This window comes from Ovis canadensis, chromosome 3 (genome assembly GCF_042477335.2).
Source record: "Ovis canadensis isolate MfBH-ARS-UI-01 breed Bighorn chromosome 3, ARS-UI_OviCan_v2, whole genome shotgun sequence".
Lineage (NCBI taxonomy): Eukaryota > Metazoa > Chordata > Mammalia > Artiodactyla > Bovidae > Ovis > Ovis canadensis.
This window is the reverse complement of record NC_091247.1, coordinates 61,134,294-61,157,722: the sequence shown is the minus strand read 5'-3', so window position 1 is coordinate 61,157,722 and position 23,429 is coordinate 61,134,294. Positions and strand designations below refer to the sequence as shown.

The window sequence follows — 23,429 nt, the reverse complement described above, 5'->3', positions numbered from 1 at the left end:
CTAGTGCACTCACTCTCCTGCAATGAGGCATCCGTTTTTCTGCAGGCAAACAGCGCGGTCCACCCTTTCCTTCCTAGTCTATCCTCACTCTACATCACTAGCACTACTTTTAAAAATAATAATAATAAACGCCTTATTTTTAGAAGGAAGACGTCCTAGCCGATCAGAGGGGAAAACGCACGGAATCTGGACATCAGTGATATGTAGGGGACTAATCGTTGCCGCTGTTTCAACTAAAGAAGTCGGGAGAACAGGTAACTTTCAGAGTGAGCGGGTAAAGAACTCCAAACACCTGCCCAAATATAGCACAAACCAGCCCGGCGACCGCCTGGTGCGCTGGTACCCGGGTCTGGGGCGCACCGCCCACCGCGGCGTCCACGCTTTCGCTCGCGCATGCGCACACGGAGCCCGCTGGGGCCGCCGCACTGCGCCTGCGGAGTGGGGCGGGGCGAACGCGGAGCATGCGCGCGGACCCCGCCGGCAGGAAGCGCGCGCGGGGCGGGGCGGGGCCTCCGGGCCGCCCCCGCCGCCGCGCTCGGAGTCGGGCGGCCGCAGCGCGCGGCCCGGGATGCTGAGCCAGCCGCTGCTTCGCCTAGCGTCCGCTGTCAGCCGCAGGAGGATGAAGCTGCTGCTGGGCATCGCGTTGCTCGCCTACGTGGCCTGTGAGTGCTTCGGCCATTCATTCCCGCCCGCGGCCTGCTCCCTCCCGCTCCGCGTGCGGCCGGCAGCCGAACAGCGGACCCTCGGCCCTCGGCCCCGCAGCACATCGGGCTGTGGTCCACGGCTCCCGAGCGTGCGGCGCCGCCGGGTGGGACGCGGGGCTGCGAAGGCTGTCTGCTGGCAGAGCCCCCATCGCGGCTGTCTGCTCCCAGGAAAATTACTGAGCGTTTGGCTGCTGGGAGCCCAGTGTCTCGCCCGACCCCGCCGGCCCGCGGCCGAGCCCAGGGGTCCTGGAGCCCACGGGTCTGACGCCCGGGGGTCCTGGCGCCCAAGTGTCTGTACGCCCAGGGGGGCTCTCTGCCCCCAGGTATCTGCACCTAGGGGCGGGGGGAATCCTGGCGCCTAGGGGCATCCCCGCGCCCAGTTGTCCGCTCCAGGGGTACTGGCGCCAAGGCTGGGGGTCACCGAGCCCAGGTCTCCGCACGCCCCAGGGGTTCCCCGCGCCTGTGTTCTGAGGGTGCGGGTCGACCCAGAGCTGAGGCGCAGCGCGGGGGCAGGGTGTCTCGGCGCCGCTCCATTTTGTGTGGTTCCCCTGTCATCACTCCGGAGGCTGCGGGACAGAGGGCAGGAGGGGACACTTTGCTGACAGGTGGTACACCCTGTGTCTTAGAGGCAGAAGCCGTCCCTTAAAAAAAAAAAAAAACTATTGGATGGGAATGTGTTTTCCTTGATGCTATAAATATTTCCCCAAGTACCAAAATTGGACCAAGTGTGAGCTCGTTTGAATCCTAGCCACGAGGCTGATCCACGCTGAGACGAAACACCTGCTCACCGGTTGAGTTACCGAGGTCTGACTCCGGAGTTAAGGGGGGCCTCCGGACGTGGCTTCAGTTGAGCTCTAGGCAGATGCGCAGTCATTGAGACTTGGCCTGTCTACAGCCCAGCGGGGGGCTGTTAGATGCAAGTGTCTGCCGAGGAGGAAGATGGCTTCTGAAGTGTATGCCAGTCTTGAGTCAGGAAGCGGAGACCCCAGGGGGAAGACTGCCTCAAGTTGCGTAATTCCTGTTAGGACTATAGGAACAATGTTCAAACTTGCTTCCAGTTTCCCCATGTGTGGTGAGTCTGTTTCTTTGTCTCATTTAAGTATCAGCAGTCCTGGGAAATAGTTCCTAGTTATTGGCATTCTAGAGGTGAATCTTTTAAGACCAAGAGAAATTAGGCAAATGATGATCACACAGGTGAGAAGCTACAAAGACCAAGAATTTGAACCCAGAAGGGCTGGGGACCTGGGACTGGAACCCAGGTCTGCCCGCAGGTTCCATGTTGATTTTGAGGCTTCTGCAGGTCAGAGGTCGTGGAATGTCGTTCACCATTCTGCAGATCAGGAAATCCTCCTGGGTCCTTACTTTTGTCTGCCAAGCCCTTGTCTTTGTCCCTGTGCTAGGTCCCAGGGATCCCCAAGGCGTGCAGAACACCTGGGCAGTGTTTCTCAACCTGCTGTGTGCATCGGAATCACCTGGAGGGCTTTCCAAACACAGGCTGCTGCCTCCCAGCTCAAGCTTCTGATTCAGTAGGTCTGGGCTGTGGCCCAACTAATAGTTTCACCTCACATACTGTTGGTGTGTTCTGGGGGACCCTGCACTTGAGAACCACTGGCTTAGATGGTGAGTTGGCCACAAATTAGATTCTCACCTAAATGAGGGTGAAATTACAAACTGGTAGGAAGGAAGGGAAGGAATGCACGAGGACTCGTGACAAGGGGAACCTGCACATTTTCTCGTGGAAGTGAGGCTTGAGCTGAGAAGTGAGGCATGTGTGGGAGTTAATGGGCTTCCGAGGTGGCGCTAGTGGTAATGAACCCACCTGCCACTGCTGGAGACTTGGCTTCCATCCCTGGGTCAGGAAGATTCCCTGGAGGACGCCATGGCAACCCACTCCAGTATCCTTGCCTGGAGAATCCCATGGACAGAGGAGCCTGGCAGGCTGCAGTCCATAGGGTCGCAAAGAGTGGGACGCCCTGTGGCATCCAGAGCAGGGCGTGTTCTAGGAATGCAGAGAATGGCGGGGGGCGGGAAGTGGGGGGGGGTTGGAGCGTAAACATGAAGTGGTGATGAGGCTGCCTTGGCTGACAGGCTGGGACAGGCGGGCCTTGTGCCAGCTCACTGTATGGGTGAATTTAACTGTGAGGTTTAAGATAGGTGTGCAGGCAGTGTCTGTAATGGGCGTGGGATGGTAACTCCAAGATGCTTTATAGGAAAAGCGAGATGGTGACTCCTGACAGTGTCCAAGAGCGGTGATTTCTAGTCTTGGCTCTCCTTGGTTAATGTAATAATCTTGTCTCCTTGTTTGAGAAAACTGTCCTGGCTGCCAAATGACACAGCCCCTTCTGGAAAGTCTCTCCCTGGTCCTCTCAGGCTCTCTCCCATCTTCCTCTGTTTCTTGAGCCCGTGGGGGCCCATCCTCCTCCCTGCTGGCACGTAACTCTTCAGTCTAGGGCCCAGGGCCTGAGCACGGCCAGCTTATGCTGCCCTGGGTTCTTTGCCTGCACGTGTTTTCTCCTATGGACTTCCAGTCCTTGTAGCCCTCAGGTCAGTGCTGGTCACTGGTTAGAGGAGCTCAGAGGCCTGATTGAGAGTCACACCAACCTGCTCCTAGGAATCCCTAGGCAGAGACTCAGCTGGAATTACCTGTAGTGTTTTTGACATGAGTACAGTTTAGAAAGTCAGATTGCCCTTGCCTGGTTTCTTGGTGTCCCCGGGCATCTCTTCCCTGCCCAGGGGCAGGTGCTTCTCTTCTCTGAACTGATGATCTTGGTGTTTGTGCCATAGCATCCTATGCTTCCCAGTTTTTCATTTGTAGATACTGTTGTATACCTTGTGACTATTCTCTTTACTTTCCCCCCACCCGTGCTCACCCCCACATAGACTTAGTGTGATTTTGAGGAGGTCAGCATTTCATGTTTATGCGTATGACTAAATGCTGGAGGAGGAAATGATAGCCCACTCCAGTGTTCTTGCCTGGAGAGTCCTGTGGACAGAGGAGCCTGGCAGGCTACATCAATGGCTTTGCAAAGAGTCAGACACGACTGAGGGCCTGAGTACAGCATCCGGTGTTCACAGTACGACTAAGTGTAATCCACTGAGCCAGGTTGTATGCCCGTCACCTTTTGCTCTTCCTGGAGCTGATGACTCTGCTGTGTTAACACACTGGACTCCAGCGCTTGTCACCGGTATCATCTCCCCCAAGATTTCCCCGAGGCGAGGCCCCTGGCCTCAGCTGCCCGGCTCTGTTGGCCTGGAGATCGCCTGTCCCTTTACTTACCTCACCTGATGTCAGGGAGGAGGATTGGCAGGTGTTGGCCGTGCCTTCTCTGTCTTCACATTTAAGTGATGGGCAGGTGGTACAGAATTCTAGAAAAGGCCCCTCAAAGCCTCTCAGGCAAGTCTCCGTCCCTCCTGGGTCCAGGCTCCAGCCGGCACCCCTCTCTCTCTCTGCGACTTGATTTCTGCTGAGAGATCCTAGGTGCTCCCTTCTGCCCCGATGCCATCCTTCCACCACACACCTTGGCTTGGGCTTGGTCCCTCCTCACTCTGGTGGCCTCTCTTGGCCTGTGTGCCCAGAGTGTGTCCTTGTGAATGGTATCCCTGCGGTGGATCACTGGCCTCCTTCAGGACCACGGTGCTCACATGCAGAGCCCCTCCCAGAGTGAGGCCTCTGTGCTGGGGCCAGGGGTGGGCGGCAGGGGGGGAACCAGGGGCACCTGCCAGTCCACGGATGCTGGTGACATGTGCCAGGCACCTCCAAGCCCTGGCCACCAGGGTCCTTGCTTTGCAGTTCTGAAAACTTCTGAACTGCCCTTTGGCTACCCCACTCCCTGGAACATTCTCCCACAGGTCTGGGGTTGCCAGGTCTCATCCATTTTGTTTCTTCACGTCTGTCATTTTAGACTCTTGCTCAACTTTTCGGGAACTTGTAATCTTTATAACCGAACTCTTCCAGTGATGTAAAACGTTTGTTTTTGCTATTATTTTTTGCTCATGAGACTTTTTTTCTCTTAATTTAAAAAACTAAAGCATGTGGTCTTTGTTTCAGAGTCTTCTGCTTGGTGGTCCTTGGCTCTCTTTCCTTCACATGAAGGGTCTCTTTCCTTTGGGGGGTTCCTTTTTCCTGGGAGGTTTTCCTGGGAGGGACCCTGGGCCATCTGCTCCATTTGAGCGGATCCTAGGTGAGTGGAGGGCCCCCCACTGCCCCAGACCCTCAGCTGCCTCCTTTGTTGGTGGATCACTCAGTGCTAGGTTGCCTGGACATCTCAGGGGCCCCAAGGGAGAGCTGTGGGGCTGAGTGGTACCCTAGTCATCTCGCCGGCTGACAGGGGCTCGCCTGCTGCAGATCCTCCATCCTACCCTCTGCAGAGATGGGACTGGGCAGGGCTGCAGCTGGCAGGTGCCCCATGTCCGGGTGTACCAGGCAGGCTCCTTCCTCACCCTCCACAGGCTGCAGGCGCTTCACTCTTCTGTGCTGCTCCCAGGGCTCCTCCCCCTTCTGCCTGCCTTGTCTTCCCTGTCCTTCATAAGGACACGGGTCAGTGGATGGAGGGCCCAACAGGATAATTTAGGGTTATCTTTGGTCTCAAGATGCTAAATTACACCTGCTGAGACCCTTTTTCCAAATCAGATCCCCAGGTTCTAGGAATTAGGTTGTGGACATGTTTTGAGGACACCATTGATTTTACACCCCTCTTTTTTTTTTTTTAATCACTGAGGACTCAGAGATTCTCCCAGTCTTTGAGCACTTCCTTGATCTGCAGATGCTCCGTGCTCATCCTGTGTTTTCCATGCCCACACCTGCAATCAGCCACTCCTCCAAGGTGCCCTACTTCCTTCCAGGGAAGAGTGTGGACTAACACTCTGGGTCTCAGCACTGGCTGAGGTGCCCTTAGTGGATGGAGCAGCCACTCTTCCAAGGCATTCTGCTTCCTTTCAGTGGAGAGTGTGGACTTAAACTCAGGGTCTCAGCACTGGCTGAGGTGCCCTTAGTGGATGGAGCCAGGTACAGATTTTTTCCCACCATGAGTTTATGCTGCTACCCCCAATTTTAAGTCATGACGAGGTTCTTCCTCCTCCTTCCCATCTTGCTAGTTCCTTCTTCCCACAATGAAAATCGTCTCTGACATCAGTCTAAACTCTTTTGATGCGTACCACCAGGCAAAACAGTTTCAGAATTACTGCATCATTACCAGTACCAAGAAAATTCAGAATTCCTCTGGCATTCCTTTTGTCCTTTGACTCTGTCTTGCTCAGGGTGTGCTGTTACTGTGTCGAAAACGCTCCGTGAAAAGTGTTTTTCTGTGCCTGATACAAGTCATGTTCCTTTTTGTTTGTTTGTGTTCCGTTTACTTTAGGATTTGCTTTTTTCTTTCCAGTTGTTAAAACGTATAAGCCATTTACATGGTTCAGAAGTCAGACTGAATGAAAAGTTATGTGCAGACATGTCTTGCTGCAATTGCTGGCCCCACCCTCTTTCCCATTGTTACTAGTCCGTTTTATGCATCTTAGGTTTCTTTTTGCAAATGCAGGCATTCATCTGCGTGTGTAGAAGCACATGCTATTCATCATTCCCAGAAGGTGTCAAACCACCTGGACCATTTTGTTCTCTTTTTTCCCTGCATTGTATTTCCTGGAAAGCTCTGGCATCAGTGTATGGAGCGCATCCTTGCTCTGTCACTTGCACGTACATGCCCTGAACTCTCCATGACCACCTCCTGTGCAGGACACTTTCCTTATTTCAGATGCCCTGCTCTTAGAAATAACCACCGCAGTGAGCAAGCTTGTGCCCGCTGTCCCCCAGCCATGTCCCAGAACAGCTGTGCCCACCCTCCGCCCCCCCACCACACACACCATCAGAGCTTGTGGATGGCATACCAGGCAGAAATGGTCCGTCCTGCTTCAAGGGGCCTCCTTTTTCATAGGAGTGATGTTGAGCATCTTTGCAAGCATTAAAGGACTGTTAATACCTCTTCTTCTGAAAACTGTTCCATTTTTGCCCACTTTTCTGTTGAACTTTGTGTCGCCTTTCTCCTCGTTTTAAGAGCTCTTCATCTAGTGGGAATGTCAGCTGGCCTTTGGGAAGTGAATCACAACTGTTTTCTCACGCCTTGGGAGGAACAGAGGAAAAATGTCTGTGGTCTCGGTCCCTTTGTGGCACAGGTCTCCCAGAACCCTCAGGGGTTCCCAAGCCGTAGGTGCGTCTTCTGTTGTTTCTAAGAAGCCCCCTCTGATCACTCTGAATATTTGCCCAGGGGGTGACTCAGGGTGGGCCCTAGGTTGGCCTGGGATGGAGGCAGGTCACTTTCAGCCTTACCCACCCATCTCCAGGAAGGGGTTGGAGCTGAAGGCGGAGCTTTGTGAAAAATAAAAGAAACTCCTCAACAATGAGATCTGATGGCTTCCCAGTAGGTGAGGCTCAGGTTGCCCCCACCCTCCCCCCACACCAGACCTTCTTTCCTGAGCTGTAGCCTTCACGACGAACTAGTCGTTGTAAGGAAGCTGTTTCTCTGAGTCCTTTCTAGAAAATGATCAAACCAGAGCTGGTCGGTTAGTCAGAAGCACAGGTGGCCCTGGGCCTGGAGGCAGGCATCTGAAGTGGGGTGTCCTGTGGGCCTGGGCCCCTTGCCTGTGGGGTCTGCACTCAGCGCAGGTCATTAGTGTCCACAGGGCTGGAGGGCTGGTCGGTAATGTGGAAAACCCACACTCTGGGAGTCAGCTGTGTTCTGGGAGTGGAAACAGACCTTAGCACAGTTTTCCTGTTTTCCCACGTGGTTCTTAAGAATCGTCCAGGTGTCCGGCAGGATTCCTCGAAGTGACCATTGGATTTGGGGTTTGCTAACTGGCCAGTTGGGGGATTTCATTGGTCACCCTGTCCTTTGCAAGCGAGGCCCTCCCCTGCCTGGATGGACAGAACCCCTCGGCTCCTCAGCAGACCTCGAGGGACCATCCTTTGAGCTCTCTCACTGCAAGCTGTGGGGATTGCAGTAATGCCCGAGCCCAGAAGGTTCTTCCTAGTGTTCCCCAGCTCCATCTCTGAGCAGCTATGCCCGCTTGGCATTTTAAACATGAGTCTCGTGTGACAGCAGAAATGGTTTCTAGGAGGTTTCCCTTCTGGGTTTCCCATCTCACTTAGTGACATTTTACACGTGAAGACTTTTTGAAGGAACAGATGTCATCTATAAAGCCCACAGTTTCTTGCCTTTTTAACCATTTTGTTCAAAAAACGGGAACATCTTCGGGCAAAAAAAATTTTCCCATGGGAATGTTAGTGTGGTTTTCTTAGGAAAGTCTGTGAGTCACTCAGAGGTGTTTTATCACTGGAGCTCGGACCTGCCAGTGGGGACTGCTGGGGCTACAGAGCAGAGAACTGGGGAGCCTGTTCTGAGGCTCATCCCGGAGGCCAGCCTGGCGACGGGGATAGTGCAGGGTTGGCGCAGGGCCCCACAAACAGTGCCCCACATGCGGCCTGTGAAGGATGCTAGCTTACCAGCCTGCTGGGCTCCCCAGGTCACCTCACCTGGGCAGCTTCCTCCTGTGTAACCACACGGGTGAATGCAGGCCTGGCCAGCTAGACACAGGAGTGGGGTTTGGGGTCAGCTCTCTCCAGGTCAGGGAGCAGAAAGGCTCCCCGCTCTTCTGTGTGTGATGCTGTCTGAGCCTGAGCACCTGATTCTTTCAGGGGAGCTGAGGGGGAGGTTCCCTCCTCTGATAACCTCATTTCGTAGTTGGAGAATTTTAGCAGAAGAGTATCTTTGATTTGAACCTTCTGATCTGTTTAAACAGCTCTTCTGATGCTTCTCTTGTTAAACTGACGATGCTTTGTGCCACTGTGGAGTTTATTCAGGGCAGGCAGGTGTCTGTTTCTCTGGGGCCGGGGTTGTCGGGGTTCGTGGGGCATCACTGTCCTGGGCATGCTTAATGCTTTGATCACAAGGCAGGCAGCCTGCGTGGTTGGGGTGCAGGGTCCCCCAGAACTTCAGTCTGGAGCCAGGTGTTCTGCCCAGGTGGGCACCCTGGGCCTGTGACGTGGGTGCTGGGCACTGGGAGGAGTGTAGCCCAGATCCAGGGTTGACAGGGAATTAAAGGCTAGGTTCCTGTCTGTGCTCTGGTTCTGGTGGTTGTGCTGCATAAGTGACCACCTCAGGACCTGGTGGGATGGAGCGGCAGTGGTTCACCATGCTTACAGCTCTGTGAGGGTGGGAGTTTGAAGAGTCTGTTCTCTTTTTGGTGTTATCTGGGATGATGGCTGGGACTCAGACAGCGGGACTGGAGGGTCCACTTCCAGAGGCCCTGCAAGCAGGTCTGCCTTGACCTTCTCTTCCCATACAGGTCTTACAAAGTATTGAGTAGACTTCCCTGTGCTCTGTTTTGTATACAGGAGTGTGTGTGTCAGTTCCTAGGATTCATCTTAACTGCATTCACCTATTTCACCCACTTCACCCACCTCCACCTCTGGCAGCCAGTAGTCTGTTCTCTGTATCTGTGAGCTTAGGTTTTTGTTGTTTGTCTTTAGATTCTACATGTAAGTGAGACCCCCTGGAGGAGGGCATGGCAGCCCTCTCCAGTATGATTGCCTGGAGAATCCCAGGAACAGAGGAGCCTGGCAGGCCACAGTCCATGGGGATGCAAAGAATTGTACACAACTGTGCGACTTACTATGCACGCACATAAGTGAGATCGTACATTTGTCTTTCCCGGACTTATTTCACTTAGCGCAGTGTCCTGAAGATCCATCCATGTTACTGCAGTTGTCAGGATTTCCTTCTTGTGACGGCTGAAACCTATTCCATTGTATATATTCACCACATATATTCCTTGTCCACCCTTATTTCTTGAACACTCAGGTTGCTTCCATGTCCTGGCTATTGTATAGTGAAGAGCATGGAGTTGCATGTATCCTTTTGAATTAGTGTTTTCATTGCCTTTGGATAAATGCCCAGAATTGGAATTCCTGGGTTGTATGGTAGTCCTATATTTAATTTTTTGAGGAACCTCCATACTGTTTTCCATAGTACACCACTTTGTATTCCCATCCATGGTGAGTGAACTAGGGTTTCCTTTCCTCTACATCCTCGCCAACACTTGTTATCTCTTATCTTTTTGATAATAGTTACAGTCATACTTAATGACTTTATGATTTCATTAAATGAATGGCTATATCATATTCTCAGCTATTTGTAAGGTCAACTCAGACAACCATTTTGCCTTTTTGCGTTTCTTTTTCTTGGTGATGGTCGTAATTACTGCTTCCTGTACAATGTCATGAACCTCTGTCCATAGTTGTTCAGGCACTCTGTCTATCAGATCTAATCCCTTGAATCTATTAGTCACTTCCACTGTATAATCATAAGGGATTTGATTTAGGTCATACCTGAATGGTCTAGTGATTTTCTCTACTTTCTTCAATTTCAGTCTGAATTTGGCAATAAGGAGTTCATGATCTGAGCCACAGTCAGCTCCTGGTCTTGTTTTTGCTGACAGTATAGAGCTTCTCCATCTGATTTCGGTATTGACCATCTGGTGATGTCCATGTGTAGAGTCTTGTCTTGTGTTGATGGAAGAGGGTGTTTGCTATGACCAGTGCGTTCTCTTGGCAAAACTCTGTTAGCCTTTGCCCTGCTTCATTCTGTACTCTTCATTTCATTCTGAAATACCAAGGGAACGTTTCCTGCAAAGATGGGCACAATAAAGGACAGAAATGGTATGGACCTAACAGAAGCAGAAGATATTAAGAAGAGGTGGCAAGAATATACAGAAGAACAATACAAAAAAGATCTTCATGACCCAGGTAACCACAATGGTGTGATCACTCACCTAGAGCCAGACATCCTGGAGTGCAAAGTCAAGAGGGCCTTAGAAAGCATCACTCTGAACAAAGCTAGTGGAGGTGATGGAATTCCAGTTGAGCTATTTCAAATCCTAAAAGATAATGCTGTGAAAATGCTGCACTCAATATGCCAGCAACTTTGGAAAACTCAGTGGTGGCCACAGGACTGGAAAAGGTCAGTTTTCATTCCAGTCCCAAAGAAAGGCAATGCCAAAGGATGTTCAAACTACTGCACAATTGCACTCATCTCACACACTAACAAAGTAATGCTCAAAATCCTCCAAGCCAGGCTTCAACAGTATGTGAACCGTGAACTTCCAGATGTTCAAGCTGGATTTAGAAAAGGCAGAGGAACCAGAGATCAAATTGCCAACATCCCTTGAATCATCAAAAAAGAGAGTTCCAAAAAAATATGTATTTCTGCTTTATTGACTTTGCCAAAGCCTTTGACTGTGTGGATCATAACACACTGTGGAAAATTCTTCAAGAGATGGGAATACCAGACCACCTTACCTGCCTCCTGAGAAATCTGTGTACAGGTCAAAAAACAACAGTTAGAACTGGATGTGGAACAACGGACTGGTTCCAAATTGGGAAAGGAGTATGTCAAGCCTGTATATTGTCACCCTGCTTATTTAACTTCTATGCAGAGTACATCATGAGAAACACTGGACTGGATGAAGCACAAGCTGGAATCAAGATTGCTGGGAGAAATATCAATAACCTCAGATATGCAGATGACACCACCCTTATGGCAGAAACTGAAGAAGAACTAGAATCTCTTGATGAAAGTGAAAGAGGAGAGTGAAAAAGTTGGCTTAAAACCCAACATTCAGAAAACTAAGATCACGGTATCTGGTCCCATCACTTCATGGAAAATAGTGGGGAAACAATAGAAACAGTGACAGACTTTATTTTTTTGGGCTCCAAAATCACTGCAGATGGTGACTGCAGCTATGAAATTAAAAAACGCTCCTTGGAAAAAAAGTTATGACCAACCTAGACAGCATATTAAAAAGCAGAGACATTACTGTTCCAGCAAAGGTCTGTCTATTAATCAAAGGTGTGGTTTTTCCAGTAGTCATATATGGATGTGAGAGTTGGACTATAAAGAAAACAGAGCACCGAAGAATTGATGCTTTTGAACTGTGGTCTTGGAGAAGACTCTTGCAAGTCCCTTGGACTGCAAGGAGATCCAACCAGTCTGTCTTAAAGGAAATCAGTCCTGAATATTCATTGGAAGGGCTGATGTTGAAGCTGAAGCTCCAATACTTTGGCCACCTGATGTGAAGAACTGACTTATTTGAAAAGCCCCTGATGCTGGGAAAGATTGAAGGTGGGAGGAAAAGAGGACGACAGAGGATGAGATGGTTGGATGGCATCACCGACTCAATGGACATGAGTTTGAGTAAGCCCCGGGAGTTGGTGATGGACAGGGAAGCCTGGCGTGCTGCAGTCATGAGGTCACAAAGAGTCATACATGACTGAGTGACTAAACTGAGATGAACTGATATCATACTTTATATGGTAGTTCTCCAATTTGTTAGATACTGTGATTTATGCCATTTTTTAAATTATAAATAAGGCTGTCATTTGTGAAGATAGCTTTCTTGTGTGTATACTTATTTCCTGAGGATAATACTCAAAAGTAAGGTTACATGGTCCAAAAGTGTGTGTGTGTGTGTGTATGTGTGTATGTGTCTATATATATATATTTTTCTTTTAGTGAATAGTGAAAAATATATGCTGTGTGCTCAGTCGTGTCTGACTCTTTGCAACACCATGGGCTGTAGGCTTCTCTGTCCATTGAATATTCCAGGCAAGAATATACTGGAGTGGGTTGCTGTGCCCTCCTCCAGGGGATCTTCCTGAATCAGGGATCAAACCCAGGTCTCCCGCGCTGCAGGTGGGTTCTTTACCAGATCTGAGCCACCAGGGAAGCCCAAATAGTGAATATAGTTCAACTCTATTTTAAAAGCCTCCCATTTCATGCTTACTTGCCACTTTTTAGTTAGTTATTGCTGATCTTTTGCTGTCATAGTTTCTTCTGTTTGAACAAGGGCTGTGCTTTTATGCTTTCAACACTCCTTTGTTAACAGTGGGAATTTCTTGTTGGGGGGTGTGATCTGGGGATTGTGATTTTGGACCCTGAAAGCTATCCAGTGAACATGTTATCCCTGCTGTGTACCTGAAGATGCAGTGAGAGCATGCCTGGGGTCACCCCTCACCTCGCCCCCCGCCCAAACTCACAGAATCGCCAGTTCTGGACTCCAGGGTGTGTGTGTTTGCTCTGTGCCTCTCCCGGCACCTGGTCCCTGAAGGTGAGCAGCACTAGGGGAGCAGCCATATGGGGCCTGCGTTGGGATGTGGACAGAGCAGGAGCCACACCATTCTCTGTGAAGGTTTCTTTGCGAAGTAACCCTCTGACTGGGAGCTTCAAGTGAATGTCACGGTCTCCTGTGTCGGTGGTCACCCCTGGTGAAATATTTATAACTGGTTCACAGTTATTCAGGTGTCTGTCATCCAGGAGGTAGCCCTGCAGGGGAAACTGATGTAGGGGAGATGAGTGAGGGCCAACCACAGAGTCAGGCCACCTGTAGCTTCTCTGGGTCTCATTGACGTTTGATGGAAGCTGTGGGACTGAGCCCTGGCATCTCTTTTATTCACGTGGTTCATTAACTTCTGTGACTGGCTCATCCCCAAAGGCTGGACATACTGTGTATCACAATGCCTGCCCTGGGTCTTCCCTGCTGGTCCAGTGGTTGAGACTTCGCCTTCCAATGCAGGGGGTGTGAGTTTGATTCCCTGGTCAGGGAGCTAGGATCCCACATGGCTTGTGGCCAAAAAAAAACAAAACAAAACCAATATTATAACATTCAAATTTCAAAAAGACTTTAAAAATGGTCCAGATACCCCTTCCCCCCAAAATAAGAACTATTAAAAAACCAAAAAAAAAACATATGCACCATTGCACTCCAGATCCCAAAATGTTATTCTAAATTAGGAGATATATAGGATCATCTTCCCACTTAAGTTTAGTAGGGCTTATTATTGTAAAAGTGTGCATTTTACTGTCTTCCTGAGCTATAGTTTCCTTAGTGTACTTTTAGATATAGGTTAAAAATTAATGTTGTATTAGTTGGAGTCCTTGAATGTTGTAAACTTAAATATTGACTTTTCCTTTTTCTTTCTCTTACAGCTGTTTGGGGCAACTTGATTAACATGAGGTAATTGATTTTTAATAACTTGACTGTTCTGTTTGGGCTGAAATGACACACCACTGTCACACACATAGCTCGGTGGCACAGGCCGATTTGAGGACAGTGTAAAAGTGGAACTGAGCTCCTCGATGCTCACACACCCGTGTGCATCTCCCTCCTGGATGCTCCGGAGGACGTAGCAAATGTTCATGCTGCCCCAGGTCAGCCCAGATGAGAAGAGGGGTCTCTGGGCAGCAGTGGTGGCTCCTTGATGTTGTCCACACCCGTCTTCCTGGCTTTCGGGCTCCTGAGATGTAAATGGCATTTCTGGGTGGTTAGACCGAGTCCTGGGGTGCCTTTCCTAAGCCCATTAGGGAAACCGAGACCGCCCATAGCCCGAAGAGCAGACCAGTGGATGCTAAGACCACCTTCCATCACGAGGGAGGAGAGGCCCGAGGACCTTCCACTCTGGGTGGGCATCGTTTGTGTTGCTCAACAGAGAACGAGGGGCCCCTGTAAAAGTCAAATCCTGTGTCAACTGTTGTTTCTTAAAAAAGACCAGTCAAAGTAATAGGCATTCACTGTAAAACCAGATTTGGTGCCATGAGTACAACTTCACATTTAAAGACCATCCCTCTCCACTTCGTATTTCTTGTGTGACAGTCAAAGAACAGCAGTCACATTGTGGTGACAGCGGGGGCTACAGGGCTGTGGGGAGGGTAGCTCTGCCCCACCCGCTCGGCATGCCCAGTGGGGTTTGCAGGGCGGCTGGGGCTGCGGGGACCGACTCCTCCCCCTTGGCTGGTGTGTGTCTGCCAACAGAGGCCTCTGTGTGTGGCTGGAGGGCTGCTCAGGTCCCATTAAAGGAGCTCAGTCTTTTCAGTTGGAAAAATTCCACTTTGCCTTAAATCCCAGGACAGCCCAGCAGGAACTTGTGCTCCTGTAGACACACTTCCTGCCTCTGATTTAAAATCACACATTGGGCATCACAGGAAAGTGCGGCATCTTAGTTTAGCAGAAACCCCCTGGAGGTGGCTGCGATCCCTGGAGCCCCACCCCCCAGTTTTCCAGTCCCCTGGCCTCCCCTCGGGGTGGGGCTGGGCTGAGCTGATTGCTTGGGAGGAGGCGATGCTCTGCACTGCTGTGCTGCATGCTGCGGTGATTTGTTCAGAAGTAGACCTCGTGGCCACAGATCTTTCAGTCTGTCTCAGTCTTGCAGTGTTCTACTCAACAGGTCCATCCAGGAAAACGGGGAGCTCAGAATTGAGAGCAGGATCGAAGAGGTGAGTCTCCTCTCTGTTTTGTTCCCGCTCTGTCTGCTGTCTCTCCACTTAGTTCCTTTGTCTGTGCCGGTACCTTTATTGTGGCCACATCATGCCAACCGTGATCCCCTACCTTATTTAAGAGGAGACTTGCTGTCTGTGAGGCTGTGGATGCACCTCTGTGTCAGCTTTGCCCATTTATAATGGTGCGATATGTTAAATTCTGCCCCACAGGCAAGATGGATTCACGCTTTTATGTGACTTTTCAGGAGAGCCTTTCCAGGGTTCCGAAGAGAAAGGGCAGTGAGGATCTTTACCTGGATGGAGACAGGGGTCCGCCTCTGCTCGCCTGAGCCGGTGTAGATGGAAACATGGCTGGGCTCAGATGCCAGGACCCTGGGAGCTCACAGGGCAGCGGGGGCACGCGGGTCGGGGGAGCCTCGACCAGAGCCGGGAAGTCTGGCCTGCTCCACACCTTCTGTTTAGAACAGTTGCTTGTGTTTTAGTCCAGTGTCTGTGTAGACAGACTGTTTTAACACGACTTGGTTGGGGGGTCGCTCACTGGGATTGGAAGCCAAGTGCTGGTTGTTCCACACAGCCCCAGCCCTGACATGTGGGTGCGGTGGACACACAGCCTGCGGTGGACGTGTGTGCTGGGCTGACGGCAGGTGACACACAGGCAGCTCCTGGCGGTTCTCTGTCTCACATGAAGAGAGGCAGGGGTGGAGATTCACCTGCTTTTGTGAGCCTGCACCACATCGAACAATGCCCGTGTGGTCTGGAAGGAAGAAGGTGAATTTCCTCAGAGTTCAGGCATCTCTGGAGTCAGAGATTCCAGCATGCAGTTCAGCATCTTGGTTCTGGAATTGTGACTTAGGGGCTCTGACTTAATTTCAAGCTGGAGGTGGATCGTAGAAGTAATTGGAAATCGGGTTTGTGTCATGTCCCATCCTCCTGGAACATCAGAGTGGGTGGAAGTGCTGGAGGACTGTGTTTCTGCTTCAGAACTGATTCTGGTTATTTTTGTTTCAGATCATTGAACCACTAAGGGAGAAAATCAGAGATTTGGAAAAGAGGTATGTGTACCTGTTATTTATGGTTTAATCTTTCTTGCCACCATTTGGTGCTGAAGTTATACTGCCTATAACATTTCAGTGGATGGGATTCAGAAATTCTACCTTTGACAGGACTGCCATAGTTTGAGCAATTTTAATTGAAGCTTTAAAATAAACAGTTTAAGAAGAAACCCACCACAAGTTTTAGGTTGGCGGAAAGAGAAAAAAAATCTGCCCACCAGTGATCATTTTCACATTAACTTTTTTGAAAAGAAAGTGAATCATTTGGGTAACTTTTCTAAGACAGTGGCTTTGCACACAGGATCTCTTGAAATATGAGAATTGCGTGACTCCTTTCGGTGCCACACGTATGACCATCGTCCTGAAGAATTTTCTGGTAACTCATTCCCGTCAAACAGGAGAGTTACCTGTAACTTGGGGCTGCTTCCCTGGTGACTCATCCTGAAGAGTTCTGTCCCCCAGGTAGTTGAGCCAGGCAGGTGCCCTCTGGCTGACCAGGTTGCTGGTGGAGTTAGAAAGGCAGATGTGGATGTGACCTTGTGCTGGAAACCGATGGAGCTCTGTCTCGTTTCATGTTTCCTGCCTTTGTGTTAGGGATGTCCACACAGCCGTCCTGACCCTGGCAGCATAAGAACGGCCCTGAAGGGAACGTGAACTCATTACGTGGGGGCCCTGGGCCCACAAGAAGGAAGGATGCATTTGAGAGGTCAGGGCCCGTTTACACAGGAAGACTCGGGGATCAGTGCTATCTCAGGAGCCTGGGTTGTGGACGCTATGGACCGTTTTTTTTTTTTTTTAAGAAAAGAGTACTGACCCCCTGGGCCGTACTCCGTGAAGTTATGATGTAACTGAGCATGCAGACTGGGCTTTGGGGATTTGCAAATTTCCCCAAGTTGTTCTCATATGCAGGCAAGTTTGATTTCTTTTTAAAATTTTCCTGAAGTATAGTTGATCCACAGTGTTGTGACTCTGCAGTCTTTCTGTCTTCTTGATCACACGCCCTAATAACTTGATTATGTGCTTGATTCCATCTCCCCATCTTTTAATATTCTTTGGATAGATAGCAGGTAATAAAGATAATTAGGGCTTCCCTGGTAGCTCAAACGATAAAGAATCCATCTACAGTGCAGAAGACCTGGGTTCAATCCCTGGGTCGATAAGATACCCTGGAGAAGGAAATGGCAACCCACTCCAACATTTTTGCCATGGACAGAGGTGCCTGGTGGGCTACAGTCTGTGGAGCTGTAAAGAGTCAACGGCTGAGCAACTAACACTTTCACTTTCAATGCTAATTAAAATTCTAGGGACTTGCCTGGTGGTCCAGTGGTTAAGACTCAGAGCATCTGCTGCAGGAGACATGGGTTTGATCCCTGGTTGAAGAACTAAGATCCCACATGCTATGCAGCACGGCCAAAAAAATAAAACCTTTGATAAAAAAAAAAATTCTAAGTATTGAGGCTGTGCTAATAAACAGGAAGGTTCGAGTCTGAAATAGGGTAAGTAATGACTGCAGGATTGATTTGGGGGTGAAGGAAGGTCCATTATTACTGAATTCACAACTCCTCCTGTCTTCTCGCTGCTTCTCACTCAGAAACATAGGCTCTGGTGGGTGGGCTCCCACGTCTGCCCTGTGGCCAGTGTGTCCCCAGGACAGAGTGTGGCCTAGAATAGGTGCTCAGGAGAAGGTGCTTGAATACACAGATACGTGGCTGAGCCGACACCTGAGCAGAGTTTTAAAGGGGCTCCAGGCTTAGAAGAAGCCCATGCCTTGTCCTTGCCCTGCTCACCCAGCATGGGGCCCCGGGCCTGGCTACCTTGGTCACCCAGCTCTGTCACTGTGGCCTGGGCGGGCCATTGCTTGGCTCCTGGACCTCTGTGCTCTGGGTTCTCAAAGCAAGAAATGAGGGCAGTGAGATCATTTTTTCAAAGTTTAGTAACACAGTCACATATGTGGGGTCTGAAACTCAGTCGCTACACATGGAAGAGAAACAAGGCGCGAAACCCAGCTAGTGTTGTGTTTTCGTGTTTTGTAAACCAGAGGCGTAGCACACACTCTTTGAAGCAGTTTTCTTTTAAGTTTATTTCCTGCAAGAAAATGTTTGCTGTTTCTGCCTGGGTTAAATTGTTGCTCAGTTCTGTCCGACTCTTTGTAACCCCCATGGACTGTAGCCCACCAGGCTTATCTGCCCGTGGGATTCTCCAGGCAAGAATACTGGAGTGGGTTGCTGTTTCCTCATCTAGGACATCTTCCAAGCCCAGGGATCGAACCCACATCTTCTGTGTCTCCTGCATTGGCAGGATTTGAAATTTGTTTACAACTGAGCCACCAAGGAAGCCCCATGTATAGATAGCATATCTAATTCTATGTTAAGTTTTTGCTCAGGTACTGTTCTAAGCTCATCACTTGGATGAACGTGGATTTCAGTGTCCACATTTGGGCCCCACCCCTGCCTCACCCACTGTTCCTCCCGCCCCTTCTGTCCCAAGTGCAGCCCTGGTCCGCTCCCGGTGACACTGTCTATAAACACTGCAGGGGATGAACCTCAGTGGGTGAAGGAAGGGAGGCGCCAGGAGGATCGGGAGAAGGCGCAGACTGGCAGGCCTGGGAGGTGGGACGGAGCCGGGTCGGCTGTGCGTGAAGCCGCTGGGAGCTCAGACTGAGACTTGAGCCAGGGGTGTGGGGTCCTCACACGCAGAAGGGGGCCGGGCAGGTGTGAGGTGCCCTGGCCAGTGCCGGGCTTTGCTCTGCTGTCCTCCCACCTCCACTGCATCAAGCAGTTACATGGCAGCCAGAGCTCAGGTGGCCTGTGGGTGCCCCTGGCTCCACAGAGCAGGGAGTCCCCGTGTGCCTGGAGCACCTGGGGGGTCTTTCTCCTGGAGGGGGAGTGGGGGTCACAGAACTAACAGTGAGTGTGGAATTCTCATCCACCCCCTGGGCATCTCCCACTTGTCTGCCTGTGTTTGATGTTTGCAAAGGGAACTGACGTCTTGAGAGTCTGGAAGTGCTTATGGGGGAATCATGTGCCCGGTCAGAGGACCCCCACCCCCCCCATGCCCAGCTCCCAGCCCCGGTGTCTGTCCGAGGACCTGTCCTACTCTGTCCAATTCCACCAGCACAGAGAGGATGTGTTCCATATCTTGGGTGTGCTGGGGAGGTGGACAGGATGGAGACTGGGCCCCCGCCCAGCATCTCTCCAATTAAAATAATGACTCCAGAGCTGGTCTCTCCACGTTTCTTTAAAGCAGTTTTGTTTCTGACTGAGTCACTTTAAGGGGATATTTCCAATCTGCATTTATCGAGTCTCATTTGATACTTGTGTGCTGTTTGTGCTGTACAGGTCCTGGGACATCCATATGGGCTGGGGGACTGGTAGTGCCTTCACAGGGGTGGGAGGCATTGAAAGAAGACGAGACTCAAGACCAGATCAGATGGACTCTGGGGAGTGGGAAGGACTGATTCCCAGTCACTTTGTCCCGGGACCTCTGGGCAGGGGAGGCTGGAATCGTGAAGCTGCCTAGTCAGGGGATAGGCAGACAGAGTTGTGGTCAGCACCTTCCTCTCTCACTCTCAGAGGCATAGTTGGCCGGGCTGGGTCTGTGACCCCACACAGCCGGCGTCTCCCTCCCCGGCCCGGGCCCAGCATCTCAATGCCGTGATCTCTGGTTTGCGTTTAGCTCTGGCTGCCAGTGGCTGATCCATCCTTCAATTTTCCCCACCCAGGGATAACATCTCTAGTCACACCTGTTGATCCTAGGCAGGGAGCAGGTTCATCTTGAACTCAAGTTAGCCAGTGAGAGCTTGGTTCCTACAGCACTCATTTGGAAAGGAGAGGGGACCAAACAGTAGCAGCTCTCACGTCCGCGTTTGTTTTGGGGCCAGGTGGAGAAAAGACTCACATAGATGTTTGACTTTTTCTTTTATAACCTCTTTATGCTCTACAGCTTCACCCAGAAATACCCGCCAGTAAAATTTTTATCAGAAAAGGACCGTAAAAGAATTTTGGTAAGTTTACACATCTGATTTATGTTGGCGATATCAAGGAATTTGCTTTTTAAATGGAAATGTAATTTGCAACCCATAAAAGTCACTGGTACAGTTCAGTGATTTATGGTTTGTTCACATCCTGATTTCAGAGAAACCCCATGCCCATCAGTAGTCATCTCCTAACCCACCCCTCTGTCCCCAAAGCTCCTAGCAAACGCAGGAATGACTTTCTGTCTATGGATTTGTCTGTTTTGTGTATTTCAAATGTTGTAATATGTGGTCTTTTTCTTAAGCTGAGTAATGTTTCTGGGGTTCATCCATGCTGCAGATAATCCAGGCTCCATTCCTCTTTCTGGCTGAATAGTATTCCATCATGAGACTGGGCCATGTTTTGGTTATCCAGTCATCATTTGATGGGCATTTAGGGTGGTTTCTGCTTTGAGGTTACTGTGAACATAAGATAAAGGCTCTGTGAACATAGTTTTCTTGTTCCTCTAGGCATATATATACCTGGGAAAGGATTTACCAGGTCATGTGGTGACCCTGTGTTTAACTTTTTGAAGAAATGTGAAACGGTTCCCAGAACAGTGGTCTTAAAAAACCTTTTCTGGTTCACAGACCACCTTGATGAATATGTCGAGGGCTTTCCCGGCTAGTGGTTGCCTTGTTAAACATGAACACAAATTCACCGCATGAGCCACAAATTCAACCCCATGTGGGTGTTGTGTAGGAAAGTGTGTTCCCAGAGACTGGCACCTTTGCGTTTTGAGCGGGTGCCAGCTGTGTTGAGATGTGATATGCCCTGAGGTGTATATTTCGTTAGTTCTAGCATGTCCACAGTTGTGCAGCCATCACCAGCTTCCGAACATCTTGTCCCCAAAGACACCCCAAGCCTATGAGCAGTCACTCCCCGTTCCCCCAGCCCTGCCACCCTGAGGCAACCATGGGGTTACTTTCTGTCTGTGGACATGGGTCAACTCTGGGTGCTTATACAGGTGGAATAATGCACAATTTGGCCTTTTGTGACTGACTTCTTTCACTTAGTGATTTTTTAAGATTTATTCATGTTGCAATGGGCCTCTGAGCTGGCTCAGTTTTAAAGACTCTGCCTGCCAGTGCAGGAGACACAGGTTCAATCCCCAGGTTGATTGGAAAGATCCCCTGGAGAAGGAAATGGCAACCCAGTGTTCTTGTCTCAGAAATCCCATGGACAGAGGAGCATGGTGGGCTATAGCCCATGGGGCCGCAAAGGGTCAGACACGACGGAGCATCTGCGGACATTGCAGTATTTATCTGTACTTCATATCTTTTTATTACAAGTAATGTTTCATTGTATGGATAGGCCACACTTTATCCATTTATCCTATGAGTCACATGGCAGCTCTGTTTAACCTTTAGAGGAACTGCCAGACCTTTTGGTGAAGTGACTGCACCGTTTCACATCCCATTACAAACTTCAGTGTGTGCGGGGTCCATCTTTCCTTGCCCCTGCCAGCGTTTGTCATCATATGTCTCTTGTCGGTAGCCCTCCTCATGGTGTCACATGGTGTCTAATTGTGTGTCTGTTTCAGATAATGTCTCTTCATTTATTTATATTGGCTCTCTGTGCAGCACGCAAGATCTTAGTTCCCCACCCAGAAATCAAACCGGGGCCCCTTGCATTGGGAGCGCAGTCTGAACCACCACACCACCAGGGACGTCCTCTCATTGTGGTTCTGATTTGAGTTTCTCAGTGGCTGATGATGTCGAGCGTCTTTTAATGGGCCTGTTGGCCATTTCTTCTATCTCCATGGAGAAATGTCTTTTCAGACCCTTAGCCCATTTTAAAGTTGGATTCTTTTTCTTTTCATTTTTGTGTTATAAGAGTTCTTTATCCTAGATACAAGTTTCTTATCAGATACATGATATGCAGATATCTTGTTTTTGCCATTCTGTTTGTTGTCTTTTGTTGATGGTATTCTTTGAAGCTCAAAAGATTTAAATATTGATGAAGTTTATTTTTTCTTTTGTTCCTTGTGCTTTGATGTCACATTGAAGCAGACATAGTCTAATCCAAGGTCACTGATTTGCCATGCTTTTTGCTAAGAGTTTTATAGGTTTAGTTCTGACATTTAGGTATTTTGTGTTCATTTTTATATGTGGATTTAGATAAGGGTCTCCCATCCTTTTGCATCTGACTGCCCAGTGGTCCAGTACCCATCAAATTGTCTTGCCACCCTTATAAAAAATGAACTGTCCATAAACCCGAATGTTTATTTCTGAACTCTCAATTCTGTCCATTGACTGATGTCTGTCTTTGTGCCAGGACCACACGGTCTTGATTACTGTAGCTTTGTAGTAAGTTTTAAAATTGGGAGTTGTGAGTTCTTCAACTTTGTTCTTCTTTTTCAAGATAGTTTTGACTGTTCTGGACCCCTTACAGTTCCTTGTGAATTCTAAGATCAGCCTGTCATTTTCCACAAAGAAGCTGGCTGAGATTCTGATAGAGGTGAATTCAATCTGTAGGTCAGTTTGGGACATATAGCCATGTTAATAGTGTTCTAGTTCTTGAACATGGGGTGTCTTTATATTTATGTAGGTCTTCATTACTTTCTTTTAATTTTTTCTTTTGTGGTTTTCAGAATATAAATTTTGTACTTCCTTCATTGAATTTATTCTAAAGTGTCTTATCCTTTTTGGTGCTAGTATAAATTGAATTGTCAGTTTCATTTTTTCTTGTTGCTTTCCTGGTGGCTCAGTGGTGAAAAATCCACCTGTCATGCAGGGACGTGGATTCCATTCCTGGGTCGGAAAAATCCCATGGAAAAGGAAATGGCAGTTCACTCCAGTTTTTGCATGGAAAAGCCCATGGACAGAAGAGCCTGGTAGGCTACAGTCCATTGGTTTACAAAGAGTTGGACACAACTTAGTGACTAAAGAAACCAAAAAAGAAATTCTCTTGGTAAATAGAAACACAATTAATTTTTGTATTTTCTTAATGTATTGCAGCCATGCTGAATTCACTGATGAGTTCTAATAGTTTTAAGTGGATTCCTTAGTATTTTCATGCAGGTCATGTTACCTGTAAATACAGGTGGTTTAGCTTCCTCCTTTTCAATATAGATGCATTGTATTTCACTTTCTTGCCTAATTGTCCTTGCTGGAATTTCTAACACTTGATCCTGAATAGAAGTGAGAAGAGCAGACCTCCTTGTCTTGTTCCTGATCTCAGGGGAGAGGTTACAGCCTTTCACCATTGAATATGGTGTTACCTGTGGGTTTTCAGAGGTGCCTTTATCAGACTAAGGAATTTCCCGTCTCTTCCTAGTTTATTCATTTTGCAACCCATCTTGCATACCCAGGATAAATCTCAGCTGATTACCACGTATAATCC

General features: G+C 49.3%; 1 protein-coding gene across 2 annotated transcripts in view; it reads left to right on the top strand.

The window, feature by feature from the left end:
- The first annotated feature begins 441 nt into the window (after positions 1-441).
- The window catches only part of UXS1 (UDP-glucuronate decarboxylase 1), a 56,332-nt gene continuing 33,344 nt past the window's right edge, over positions 442-23,429 (top strand). Inside the window, exons 1-5 of one of the 2 annotated variants that reach the window (XM_069580382.1) lie at positions 442-662; positions 13,733-13,760; positions 14,968-15,016; positions 16,028-16,071; positions 20,014-20,074. In XM_069580382.1, the coding sequence (XP_069436483.1) occupies positions 569-662; positions 13,733-13,760; positions 14,968-15,016; positions 16,028-16,071; positions 20,014-20,074 (276 nt within the window). In that variant the 5' untranslated portion in view covers positions 442-568. Of the gene's footprint in view, positions 663-13,732; positions 13,761-14,952; positions 15,017-16,027; positions 16,072-20,013; positions 20,075-23,429 lie in introns of both variants that reach the window. The other variant, XM_069580381.1, reaches the window with a different exon arrangement.